This window comes from Sceloporus occidentalis, unplaced genomic scaffold (assembly GCF_023333645.1).
Source record: "Sceloporus occidentalis isolate IW3139 unplaced genomic scaffold, rSceOcc1.0.p SCAF_4, whole genome shotgun sequence".
NCBI lineage: Eukaryota > Metazoa > Chordata > Lepidosauria > Squamata > Phrynosomatidae > Sceloporus > Sceloporus occidentalis.
The window spans coordinates 123,415,525-123,428,145 of NW_028316984.1; the positions used below are offsets into that span (position 1 = coordinate 123,415,525).

The 12,621-nt window shown below is 39.1% G+C and overlaps 1 protein-coding gene across 1 annotated transcript in view; it reads right to left on the minus strand.

The window, feature by feature from the left end:
* Window positions 1–12,621, minus strand: part of LOC149314583 (methylthioribulose-1-phosphate dehydratase-like) — a 34,390-nt gene that overhangs the window by 9,759 nt on the left and 12,010 nt on the right. Inside the window, exons 2-4 of the mRNA XM_089521430.1 lie at window positions 12,476–12,576; window positions 6,295–6,343; window positions 1,341–1,458 (exon numbers count right to left, since the gene is read on the minus strand). Coding sequence (XP_089377556.1) covers window positions 1,341–1,458; window positions 6,295–6,343; window positions 12,476–12,576 — 268 coding nt within the window. The remainder of the gene's footprint in view (window positions 1–1,340; window positions 1,459–6,294; window positions 6,344–12,475; window positions 12,577–12,621) is intronic.

A 12,621-nucleotide genomic window follows, 5' to 3' on the forward strand; every position in this document is an offset into this window, starting at 1 on the left:
TCAATCTCCTTCTCTCTGTGCTCATTACCATGAAGAGTACACAATCCATCCTGTTCACAGGCACTGTGTGAGGTTTTTCTATAGACTCTTCCTGCTTCCTTGCCACCTCTTTCCCAGTCTAATCTACATCTATCGATTTTCAGCACTGCACCACTGATATATTCCCACAATAACCAGTGACGTGGGAAGCATGCATGCACACAGACACACTCACGGAGACACGGACTAGTTTTTAGTTATATAAAATTATAATAACTTGTTTCAGTATGGAGTCTGTTCAGATTATGTGCTTGTGTAAAATAAAGTTATTGTCAATGATTTTTTTTTAAAAAAATTAGTAAGCTGCTCCAGGAATTTTTTATTAGCAATAGCATTTTAGCATCTACATTTCTATACCGCTTCATAGGGAATTCAGCACTCTCTAAGCACTCTATAAGCCAATTGCATCCAATAATAATAATAATAATAATAATAATAATAATAATAATTTATTTATAAGCCCACCCAATCACAAGGAATCCGGGCAGGTTACAGCAATAAAAATACAGAGAATACAATAAAATAAAATACAATAAAATAAGATTAAAGAGAGTGACGTAAGTCACAGAATTCACAGCTAGACCTGATGGAACTGGGCCTGTCTTTTTCACTCCCTCCCAGGTCTAATGATGGTAGTTGGTACGAGAGAGGGTTCTTCTTCTTGAGGCAAGAACAAGCTGGGTACTCATTTGACCAACCCATGAAAAGATGGAAGGCTGAGTCAACTTTGGAGCCCTGGGATTGAACTCACAATGTTGTGGCTGTAGTAGTGGCATTTAACCACTGCACCACCAGGGTTCCTGGTGTTACTGTGTGACTTCAGATAGTTTCCAACTTAGGGAGACTCCAGGGTAAACTTATCACAGAATTGTCTTAGCAAGGTTTGTTTAGATGGGGTGTTTGTCTTTGTCTGCCTCTAAGGCTGAGAGAGTGTCACTTGGCCAAAGTCACTCAGTGGGTTTCCTTGGCTGAATGAATTCGAAACCTGGTCTTCAGAGTAGTCCAATGCTCAAAGCACTATATACCACACTGGTTAGGATGGGTAAAGAAAGCAAAAGTAATTAATGTGATTTGGGTGTTATCGAAATAATTGCTTGAAACCGTAGCAAAGCTGCTGTTTCAGTAACAGCGTAGTTCCAATTAAGAAATCTCCATTTTATCAACAGAATACACCTTTATTTATTTAATTATTTATTTCAAGGATTTATATCCCATCTTTCTCCTACATATATGAAATACCTGGATCTCTGTCTCCTCATTATATATGACACATGTATACATCAACTGTTATTTTGGCATACCTCTGATGGTATAAGCATTCATAAAGAGGGGTGTACACTGGCTCTTCTTTAGGTTTTTGTGTGGTGGAGGCCCACTGATGTCTCGTTCTTCAGTGTCACATACAAACATATCCTCAGGCTGTAAAAAAAGAACCAGAGACCATCAGTTGGAATAAGAAATAATATACTGAAAAAGCATACGTAGAGAGATGCTACAGTATATTATGTGCATGCTACAAAATATATGATATTTGTAATATCTACCTAATTTTTACAGATACCTCTTCTTAACAAGAGTTTTAGACTTCATTAATTAAATATGAGAGTGTGAAAGACTGTACAACATTGGAAGCAAACTCTGTACAATCAAGCTTATTATTGCTAAAATAAATTAAGAAGTTGCTAAAATAAACTCAGTTTAATTGGCTTCTTAGCCCCCCCCCCCCCCCCCCCCCCGGTCTCTGTTCTGTTTTGCAACTTCTGTTTTGTTCCAAGATGTAATGTTTGAACTGGTGACCTAGTGGGCAAGTGGAGCCTGAATTCTGCATCAATATACTAATTTACATCCAGGATTAATTGACAGAAAAACGTGTTCTCCACGGACACAGCAAACAACTCTTGCCAGTTGTGATGCTGGACCCTAATCTTCTTCCCTCCCTCATCCCTGGAACCCTTTTGAAGATCTTTTAAAATACATGGTCAATTTAAAATAAAGTAAAATTATGAATTAATTTGTAACACTGAAAAGACTGTATGATTAGTCTTTTAGAAAATGTAAGACTCTGATAAAGAAACAAAAACCAAGGGCCCTTTCACATTACACAATTATAGTGCTATGATTCCACTTGAACTGCAATGACAATCCTACAAAATCCTGGGATTTGTAGTCTAGGGAGTGTATTCAGGCTTCTCAACAGAGAACACAAGTACCTCATGTGCTAGGAACGCCAGGATTTCATAGGATATTGATAAGGCAGTTAAAGTGGAATCACAGTGCTAATTTCACACTAAATGTGTTGTGTGAAAGTGACCCATGTTTAACAGTTATATTGCTCTGCAGTCCTATATGTGTTTATTCACAGGTAAGTCATACTGAACTCAAGAAGAGTTACAAATATCTATGTATTTAGTATTGGAGCCATACTGTTTATATTTGACTTTAATCCTATTTTTTTGTTGTTGTTGTTGCTTGACCTTAATGTTGCCAGCAAGGAAGAGCATTTTGCTTGCAATTTCCACAGGTTCAACATAACCACTGGTTTCAAAGCTTTTTATTTTAAAAGGTTAAAGACAAACAAATGAAAGCTGACACTCAGATTCCCTGGAATCCATCTTGTAATTTGGTACAAATGCAAATAGTAATCTATTCAAAAGAAAAGTCCACCAAGTTCAACTGGACTTACTTCCAAGTAAGTTTTCAGCTTTAATCAGAAAATGTATTTGAACAATAATTTCAAGACTACATCAGAAACCTCACAATGTAATGTTACTGCTGCTGTTTCCTAAGTGATTGATCACATGTTATTACAGGTTGTGCTTGAAACCACAGATGTTAATGATTTCTTCAGTTTCTGGCATATTTGCAAATACATAATGAGTTATCTTGGAGATGAGATCCAAATCTAAACATGGAATTCATTTATGTTTCATATATACCTTATACACATAGTATGGATGTAATTGCATACAATATTTATTAATAATTCTGTACATAAAATAAAGATTGTGTACACTGAACCATCAGAAAGAAAACATGTCAATTATATCAGCGAGCCATGAAAGAAATTTTGCATTTTGGAGCATTTCAGATTTTGGGAAAGAGATAGTCAATCTGTATATAGCCTTAGGGTGGCTATTGTTTTTTTGTATTTTCAAGCCACTTCCTATTTATGGTGACCCTATCACTGGGGGTTTCTTGGCAAGATTTATTCAGAAGGGGTTTGCCATTGCTGTCCTCAGAGGATGAGGGTGTGACTTGCCCAAGGTCACCCAGTTTCCATGGCTGAGCAGGGATTTGAAACTTGGTCTTCCTAAGTCTTAATCTAACATTCAAACCACTATACAACATTGGCTCTCTAGGAAGCATTAGCTTATTTGAACTAGTAACTTTACTTTGTAATATTTTAGCCACATTTTTGGTGAATTACAATGCTCATTGAAAATGTTTCTAGCCCATCATGTACAAAGCAATATTTTAAAAGTCAATTACTCCCCTAATCAAACCTAACTAGCATTTTCATTATAGAAAAACATAGAGGACACTTTCTTCGTAAATGCAAATTGTGCCAGCATTTCAGAAGTCCCTCTTTACATCCTGCCTCTGAAGACAAGAAAGAAACTGTGGTATATAATGGCAATCTGTCATTTTCTCTGGCTGGCTATTCCCGCTTAAACACTGGTTGAAAGGAGCTTTCCACTCTGAAGCAGTCTGCTGCTGGTGGTGTTCTCTAAGCCTAATACAAAGTACACAGCTAACTTAAGCCCGATACAGACGGGCACAAAGAGGTTTACCTACCGCCACTGATTCTAGAGTTCCAGACTGTGCGGTAACCACACAGTCTGGGACCCTAGAACATGCAGACGCCATCATCATGGTGGCCTCCTGTCCACACGGGGACCACCATGATGATGTGTGCAACATGCAGCATCCATATGTTTGCAACAAGAAGCGATGTCATAAGGGCTGCAATACAGCCCTTACGAAGTCATAGGAAGGAGCTGCATTTCACAGCTCCTTCCTAGAGCAGATTGTTTCCGCAGCAACCGCACAGCTACAGGAATGATCCTGAGGCAAAAAGGGTCACCCCTTTCTCCTCTGTAGGGCTGGCGTGTCCGGTGGCATGAAGCCCAAAGGACACACCTTTTCCGGGCCATGGAGTAGTGGCATTTTGCTGCTTCCCCAAGGCCCGGAAAATGCTGGATTGGGGCTGCAGGGCTGCCGGTGAGGTTGCCCTGGCCCCAATCCAGCGCGAAAAAGGGTGGGTGCAGGACGCTCCCTTGGGGCGGTCTGTACTGGGCCATAGACAGACAGCTGATAGCAGCAGAAGTTGCTTAAATAGGCTTCTTCATTGCCAGCTGTCAAATGAACACAAAAAGCAGACTGGGCAACACAGGAGACAAATAAACTCATTTTAATATTCCTATATAGGCTATCCAGAGAATAAGAATAAGAATTAACTTATCATACAAGAGTGCAAAGCAAGCCACAAAAAGGGAGCCTTAATGGGTCAAGGGCTGAAAAATAGCCAGGGTGGTGGTGGTAGGAATTCATGTAGCCCCAGGACTGTCCTTGGTCCACAACTGGCACCTCATATATCCCTGCTAAGATCTAAGCCCCATCAGGATCCCTTTGTGTGGCAAAAAAGGATGGATTGCTTTTCCTGGAAGCCTCCAAGAAAAGCAGTTACTTTCTAAGTAGACTGCATTGCTTACAGTGCCATTGCTCTGTTTAAGATAAAAAAAATAATCTCTTTTTTAACATAAAAAATCAACTGAAATTTGACCACTTTCAGCTTAGGATTTCATTGTGTTCTTTGCAATTTTTGGCAGTCCACCCAAGCCTCAGACAGACCCAGGGACATAAAATTAGCCCCTGAACCAAATGTAGTTGCCAATATCAGGAATAAATGGACATTATGACCTTCAAAAAGCTTCCATCCACAATCACCATTCACTGAAGGTGGCAGAGAAAGCTACCCTTCATACAACATAGGTGCTTCCTACACACAGGGTGGTATATAAGTTAAGAAAATACATCCCTGGCACTATCTCTGAGTGGCTTCTGACTTTGTCTTACAGGTTGAATCTCCCTTATCTGGAATTCTGTAATCTGAAAATAAAATCTGAAATTGTCCCCATGGGTGACTGAGACTGTGACACTTTTGCTTGCAGATGATTTTTTAAAAAAAACAAATATTGTGTACGAAATTACCTTCTGTGTGTATGTATGTGTACACACACACACACACACAGTATATAAGGTGTATATGAGACATAAATGAATTTCAAGTTTAGACTTGGGTCCCATCTCCAAGATAACTCATTATATAGATGTAAATATTGCAAAATTTGAAAAACTCCAAAATCCAAAAAAGTTCTGTCGCAAGCAATTCGGATAAGACCCAACCAATAAATAAGAACCCCACCAGCAGTCATGGCAAAGAAAGAAAACTATGGCCTTGTACAGACCACCCCAAAAGGGTGGTCTGCCAGCGCCTAGTTTTCCGCCGGGGGGAAAACGCAGTGGACAAACCGTGTGGTTTCCCACCGGCAGAAAAAGAACCTGCAAAAAGCGGGTTCTTTTTCTGCCGCGGTAGCAGCGTAACAAGTGCGCCAGTGGCACACTTGTTACATAAGTGCCACGCGCCACCATGTGGACGCTGCACGGCACTTATGTAATGATGGTGGCGCCCATCTGTACAGGGCGCTGCCATTTTGATGTCCTCGTCACATGCTAGGGTTGAGGCATGTGTGGGTGGAGTGGCCTCGGCCAACCCCTAGCACGTGACGAGAGCGCCCCATAGGACTGTCTGTACCAGGCCTAGGTTTCAGAAACTTCTTCAGAATAATAAATGCATTTTAATACGCTTTTAAATTTTTAATATGCTTGTACAATCTTATTTCTCCACCATTCATACCTATGTGTATCATAGCACAGAGATCCAGCGTAGTGTAGTGATTGAGTATTGGACTATGACTCTGAAGACTAGGGTTGAGTTCCCAGCTCAGCCAAGAAGCCTACTGGGTGACCTTGGACATGTCACATTCTCTAATCTTCAGGGGAAGGCAATGACAAATCTCTGAACAAATTGTGCTAAGAAAACTCCATGACAGGTTCACCTTAGGATTGCCACAAATCAGAAATGACTTGAAGGCACACAACATTACCCAGATTCCTTCTGAGTAAATAAATACAGGATAAAGATGTAGATTTCTCCAATGATGAGACTAGGATTAAAATGCTCTTTGTGCCTACCTGAATTCTTTCTTTTTGGACACCAGAGGGAGCAATATATATCTCATTGCTGGGGAAAAAAAGAAATTTAATGGTAAATATAAAGCAACACAAAACATCTGGCTTAATTTATAAACACAATAGACAGGAATGTATAGATATGATTCCGCTCCCCACTCCTTGTCAGCAGTTGCAGTTAACCTTCTGCCACAGGCTTAGCCAGTCCTAGAACATCCAGCATTAATACAGTCTGGGTGTGATTATTTCTAGTTGCCCTCAATGAGTTATACAACAAATATGCAATTAATACATGATACTGTGATTGCCCTGTACATTCCAAACATGGCAATCATTTTATCTACACAGGCAGAAATGTCACATTGCCAGGTTAACTGAACAAAGACAACAAGTCCAAGCAGGCTGAGGTAGAAGCAAAATTAGCTGAAGTCAATGGGAATTTTGTCAAATAAATGTATTTAGGGCTGATGGAACAAAGCTATTCCATATATCTTCGTATACAATTTCCAAGGGTTTTCAATCACTGTACTTATGCTGAACTTTACAAAAAAAGAATTCAGGGGTAACCATACAACAAAACAAAATCTAAAATACACATTGGGCTCTGAACATTGGTGTAATGTATTTTGCATGTTTTGGTGGGCTCAATAAAGGTTATCACTACAATATGTATTTTGGATTTTGCTGTAGTATGCTGAACTTTGGACCTCTTCTTTGGAATCAAGCAGAGTAGAGACATCTAGTGGTTAACTGGCCCAGCTAAACACAACTTTCCCTGAGTCGGAAGAGAAAGGCAGTATTAATTTTCTATCAAGAGTGGAGATTGTAGAGGGCATCTCTACATTTATGAATGATTCTCCTGGATCAGTACAGTGGCAAGTTTTTGCAGACAAAATAAAAACCCCACAGCATATATATTAGATATATTTAGAATTTTTAAAAAGTTCTTAATGTGTATGTTCTTAATGCAGGTCACTCCATACGCCATGTATGCAGCATACCTTCATCGAACCCATTTAATTTTCTTTTCTTTGGTGAGTATAATATTTGAACGTAAAGAGGCCCCTTCTTAGTGGTAGAGGATATGCCCTGCAGGAAGAAAACCTTGGTATTTCTGTTTGAAAGGGATGAGGTAATAGGAAAGACCTTCCTGTCTCTGAGAAATTACTGCCAACCAAGAATAGATAACAACACACTAAGCAACCCAATAGCTGGAGTAAACACAGAAGCAACTTCATATGATATTTCAAGTTGATGCAAGGAACCACAGACTACAATCTCATGGAGCAAAGTACTAGTTCTGGTTTAAGACTTCTTGCAACTGGAAGGCACCAAAGCTGGTATCCTATATTTGTAACATAGAGATATGGATGCATAACTGCTCTATATTTAGCCATCCTCTATATTAAACTACTATTGCCATAATTGCAAATGCCCTCTCAAAGAAGGTCCTTTCTGCTGGTGTTACTGGGGTGCAGCAGGATGACATTTCCAACCCTATCCAGCGTAACAAGGAGTTGCAACAGGGGCCCCTGCTTCTAATTGTCACACCAGAGATCAGTGGTGGAATGTGGTTGGAAGTGTCAACCTGCTGAGCAGAACAGACCTCCATCACTTGATGGGTCTGCTGAGTGTTAAAGTAGTTTGGTGAGTCACATCATCAGATAAGATGTAGTTACACATTCATATTCATATATGTACAACAGTGATGAAGGATCTCACCATTTGTTTTTACATATTCAAAAATACATATGCAAAAGTATAAGGATAAGTTAACAGCCCAAGACAAAATGATAGAGAGATTGACAATAAATTTGGGAAAGGATTTACTATCAGGGAGGAAAAAAATTAAAATGTTGTTGCAAGAAAGTGCTACAAATAAAAACTTAAATTTAAAAGAACAACAAATGAAAATGACTAGTAAATGATATAGAATAGCTCATCAAATGGCAATTATAAATAACAAAGTCCAATCTAAATGTTGGCAGGATGTGGAATGAAGATGGGAATGCCCATTTGTTCAGGAATTTTGGACAGGGGTTAAGAAGATAAATGTAATACCAAGGATAGATGGACAAGTAAGTAAAGAAAACTGTATAACTTAATTTAGGGGAAACAGACTAGAACAGGAATTAAAGATATGTGAAAAAACAAAATTTAAAAGCTACCAATGCAGTTATTGCTTTAGGGTAGGAAAAGAAATTGAACTGGAACAAGATCTATTTGGTAAAGTGTATAAAAGAATATATATTATTTGATTTCCTTAGGGAAAGAAGGTTAATAATAGTGGACAAAGTAATAAATAATTGTGGAGAGATAAATGAAGAATTATGCTGAGAATGTAAATGAAAAACCAGGTGTGAAGATGTGAAAAATGTGATTAATGATATATTCCATATCTCTGAAAATGAATTGTTGATTTGGTGAGGAAATGAAGTGATAAACTGCAGTTAACTCTTTGTGGGAAGGGGAAGAATAAAAACATAAACAAATATATAATATTACCATGTATTAAGAAATAAAATTTCAATTAAAGAACAAAAAAGTAAAAATATTAGCTTCAGTAGATGGTGGATCTATAGACAGACTATGTCAGTCAGTTGAGTTTATGAAACACAATATTTGGTTTCCATTCAGGTATCAAGTCTACACACACACACACACACACACACACACACGCAAACACATAGGTTTTCCTTTTAAAAATGGAACATGATTTAGCCAGTGGTGCAAAGCACCCTTATGACAAAAGGAATACTAAAATATGTGTCTGTGTGCTTCTGCTGTCCTGCTGTTTGAAAATTAAATCTGATTGGCACAGTGTGTATGTGTTTGTGTGTGCAGACCAAATAACAGGGTACAAAGTTACTGCTGATTATTTTAGAAACGGTATAATTTATCTTATGGTTAAGACTCTGGAGACCAGCCTTCCATTCCCAGCTTGGCTATGAAACCCACTGTCACATGCTCTCAGCCTCAGAGTAAGGCAATGGCAAACATCCCCTGAACAAGTGTTGCCAAGAAAACCCCATGATAGGTTTGTCTTAGGGTTGTCATAGGTTGGAAACGACTTGAGGGCACACAAGAACACAACATCTTATGGGTACAAAATTTTGTACATTGGTACAAAATTGTACTAAAGAAATGGTGGTCAATTTACTACACTGAAAATTTCAACAGCTTTCTACTGGAATGAGAACATTTTCTTATAACTTCCATAATCAGATTCCCCACGCCTCAGCTTTGGTTATTGCTTTAATGAAGACATTAATTGCTTTTATATGAGCTTGGGAAACCTCACATTTGAAATAACAGTTATAGAAAACTGATCTATGTATACAAATCTTTGCAATTACACGTTCCAGGATGGTGCACATTGTTACTTTTTTCTCAGTCATTTTAAAGTTAAGGGATACTAATAAACAAATCTGAGAGCATAAGAGACTATAAACCATATTTATATTGTTAATGGGAGCTTCTTTCACTTTCCAACTAGAACTGTTGTGTATATTGTCTTCATATATACTAGCTTAAGAATAAAAAGGGTATTCAAAATGGCACATGACACCATATCTTCAGACCAGTCAATGCACAATATTTGAACTAGAACTATTTGAATTCACATTCGCTATCTAAAGTTTAGCTGTCCAAGAAATAAACACTCTGTAGTATAGTTATATGCAGTATAATATATCTTCATTCAGACTTTCGTATTTTAAATTAAAAACTTCTTTTAGACAAATGATTGCTAGTTCTTCCTTTTATCACCACTAAGAGGAGCCAAGTATCCACAAACAAAAATATTCAGACATTCAATTAAAAGGGTAAACATTTCATGGACATATTTTTTTAGAAATATGAGAAATGAACATGCATCAAACCATTCTCTTTTCAGTTGGGGATTATTATTTATATTCTGGAATGAGTTTGCTTCCCTGAGGAACAGAAGAACATTAGTGTATTTATCTGAGATCCACAGAGTTACGGACAGAAGAATTATGCTGGATAAGGTCAAAGGTCTTGTCTAGTCCAACATTCTGTTCACACAGTAGGCAATCAAGAAGCATACTAGTTTTGAGACTGTACATGGTAGATAGTCACCCTTGCTAGGAGTCAATGCATGTGATTGTGTGCTGTGCATAAGTGGCCTTTTCTATCAGGAATATAAAGCCAGATGAAACAGCTTGACAGAGTCATAGAATCATAGAGTTGCCAAGAGCCTCATGGATAATTGAATCCAACCCTCTATTCGGTTCAGGATCTCCAACCAAACCACACCTCCTTTTGAAGATGTCCAGAGAAAGAGAACCCACTACCTATATAGACAATTGGTCCCATTGTTGCAGAATTCCTACCGTCATGAAGTTCTTTCTACTTGTTCAATCAAAACCTACTCTCCTGTATCTTTATCTATCATCTAGGGCAGGGGTCCCCAACCTGTGGTCCTAGGAGCCCTTAGGGCTCCACGTGCACTTTCCAGGTGCTCTGTGGCCACTCCAGGAAAACGAAATAAAAATTGAATGAAATTAAAGAATGAGAATATATTTTTATATATACTCCTAAACACCATTAACTTTTTAAGACACAGAGTAGACCTCTTAGGGGCTCCGCCATAGAAACTGATTCTAAAAAGGGCTCTATGTCAAAAAGCTTGGGAACCCCTGAGCTAGGGCATGAGAAAAGGCCAACCTTCTCTTCTCTGTGAAAGCCTTTGAAGAATTTAAAGAGTGATATCATGCCACCCCTCAATCTTCTCTTCTCTTATAACAGACAGCCCCAAAAGGCCGCTACCAGGCTGACCCATGAGGCGAGGCGTGCACATGACATACACCCCTGGATCGCACAGGGGCCATGCTGAGGCGCCCTAACGCAGCACAAACCCAGCCACAAAAGGAGTGGTTTCTTACTGCTCCTTTTCACAGGCCATTCACGACTGCAGTAGAAGCTGCCGTCACAACTATGGAATCTGGCTGTCGTGGTCCCACAGAGGTTGGGCAGGAGCAGCTTCTGGCAGCTACCTTTGCCCTGTCTGCTTCACCCCCAAGTTAAACATGCCCAGCTTCGTCAAACATTCCTCATATGTTTTCTTCTCCATGTATTCCCCATCCTATACCTGCACATATGGTTTTTGTGCCCTGAATATAGAATTTTGCATTTGTCTCTACTGAATTTCATTTTATTAATTCTGCTTTATTTTCTAGTTTATTTCAGTCCTTTTAAATTCTGTTCATATCTTCCAATGTGTTAGTCACCCCTTCTAGTTTTGTGTCATTGGCAACCTTGAGAAGGATTACCTCCACTCTTGTCACATGAGACCTCCTTCCAGTATGAAGTTCAGCCACTGATTATGACTCTTTGAGCACCACTTTCCAACCAATTCCAGATCCATCTGACAATGTTCCCATCTAGTCCACATTTAATTTGTGTGCTAATCAAAATATTATGGGAGACCTAATCAAAAGCTTTTGCTGAAATCTAGATAATTGACATAAACAGTAGTCCCACCATCTACTAAACCAGTGACCTGATTGAAAAAGATATAAGATTAGTTTGGCAGGATTTGTTCTTGACAAACCCATGCTGGCTCCCACTGATCACTGCACTTTTATCAAGACACTTTCAGTCAGACACCAGTATAATCTATTCTAATATTTTCCCTGGTATTGATGGCAGGCTGACTGGTCTATATTTTCCTGGATCTAGTGCTTTGCTGTTTTTGAAGAGACTGACAATGTTTGCCCTTCTCCAGACCTTTGGAATCTCATCTGTTCTCTCAAAATTTCTCTAAAATGAGGGCAAGTGGTTCAGAAAGTATTTCAATAAGTTCCTTCTGTCCTTTGGAATGTAACCCCAATGTCTACATTGGGTTTCAATATACAATCGTCCCTCCATTTTCACGGGGGATTGGTTCTGGACCCACTGTGAAAACAGAAAATCGCCAATATTCAAGCCCCATTAGCTTGAAAGGTGGCATGTGTCCAGGGGGCCCCTGTGGGCACACATTGTGGGCCCCCCATTTTGTCTCCCTCCATTTGCTGCCCGTAAATGGGCGAGGGACACGGGCTCCAAGTCAGTGAAAACAGAGGGCCGACAGTCTATCATGTTTTACTACCTCTTCCCTCCAAATTGATCATCTGCCAATAAGTGCATATACAGAGAGTGAGAGAGCAAGCATACTACTCACCCATGCTTCATGCTGATACCACCACCAGTCCCTGTAACCCATCCTAAGTGATAAAACTGCCTGCAGAGCTCTGGAATCAGATTTCTTGGGTGCAAATTATCCTGTAGGAAAAACAAAAAGTAATTGAACACTTATTTATTGAAAGC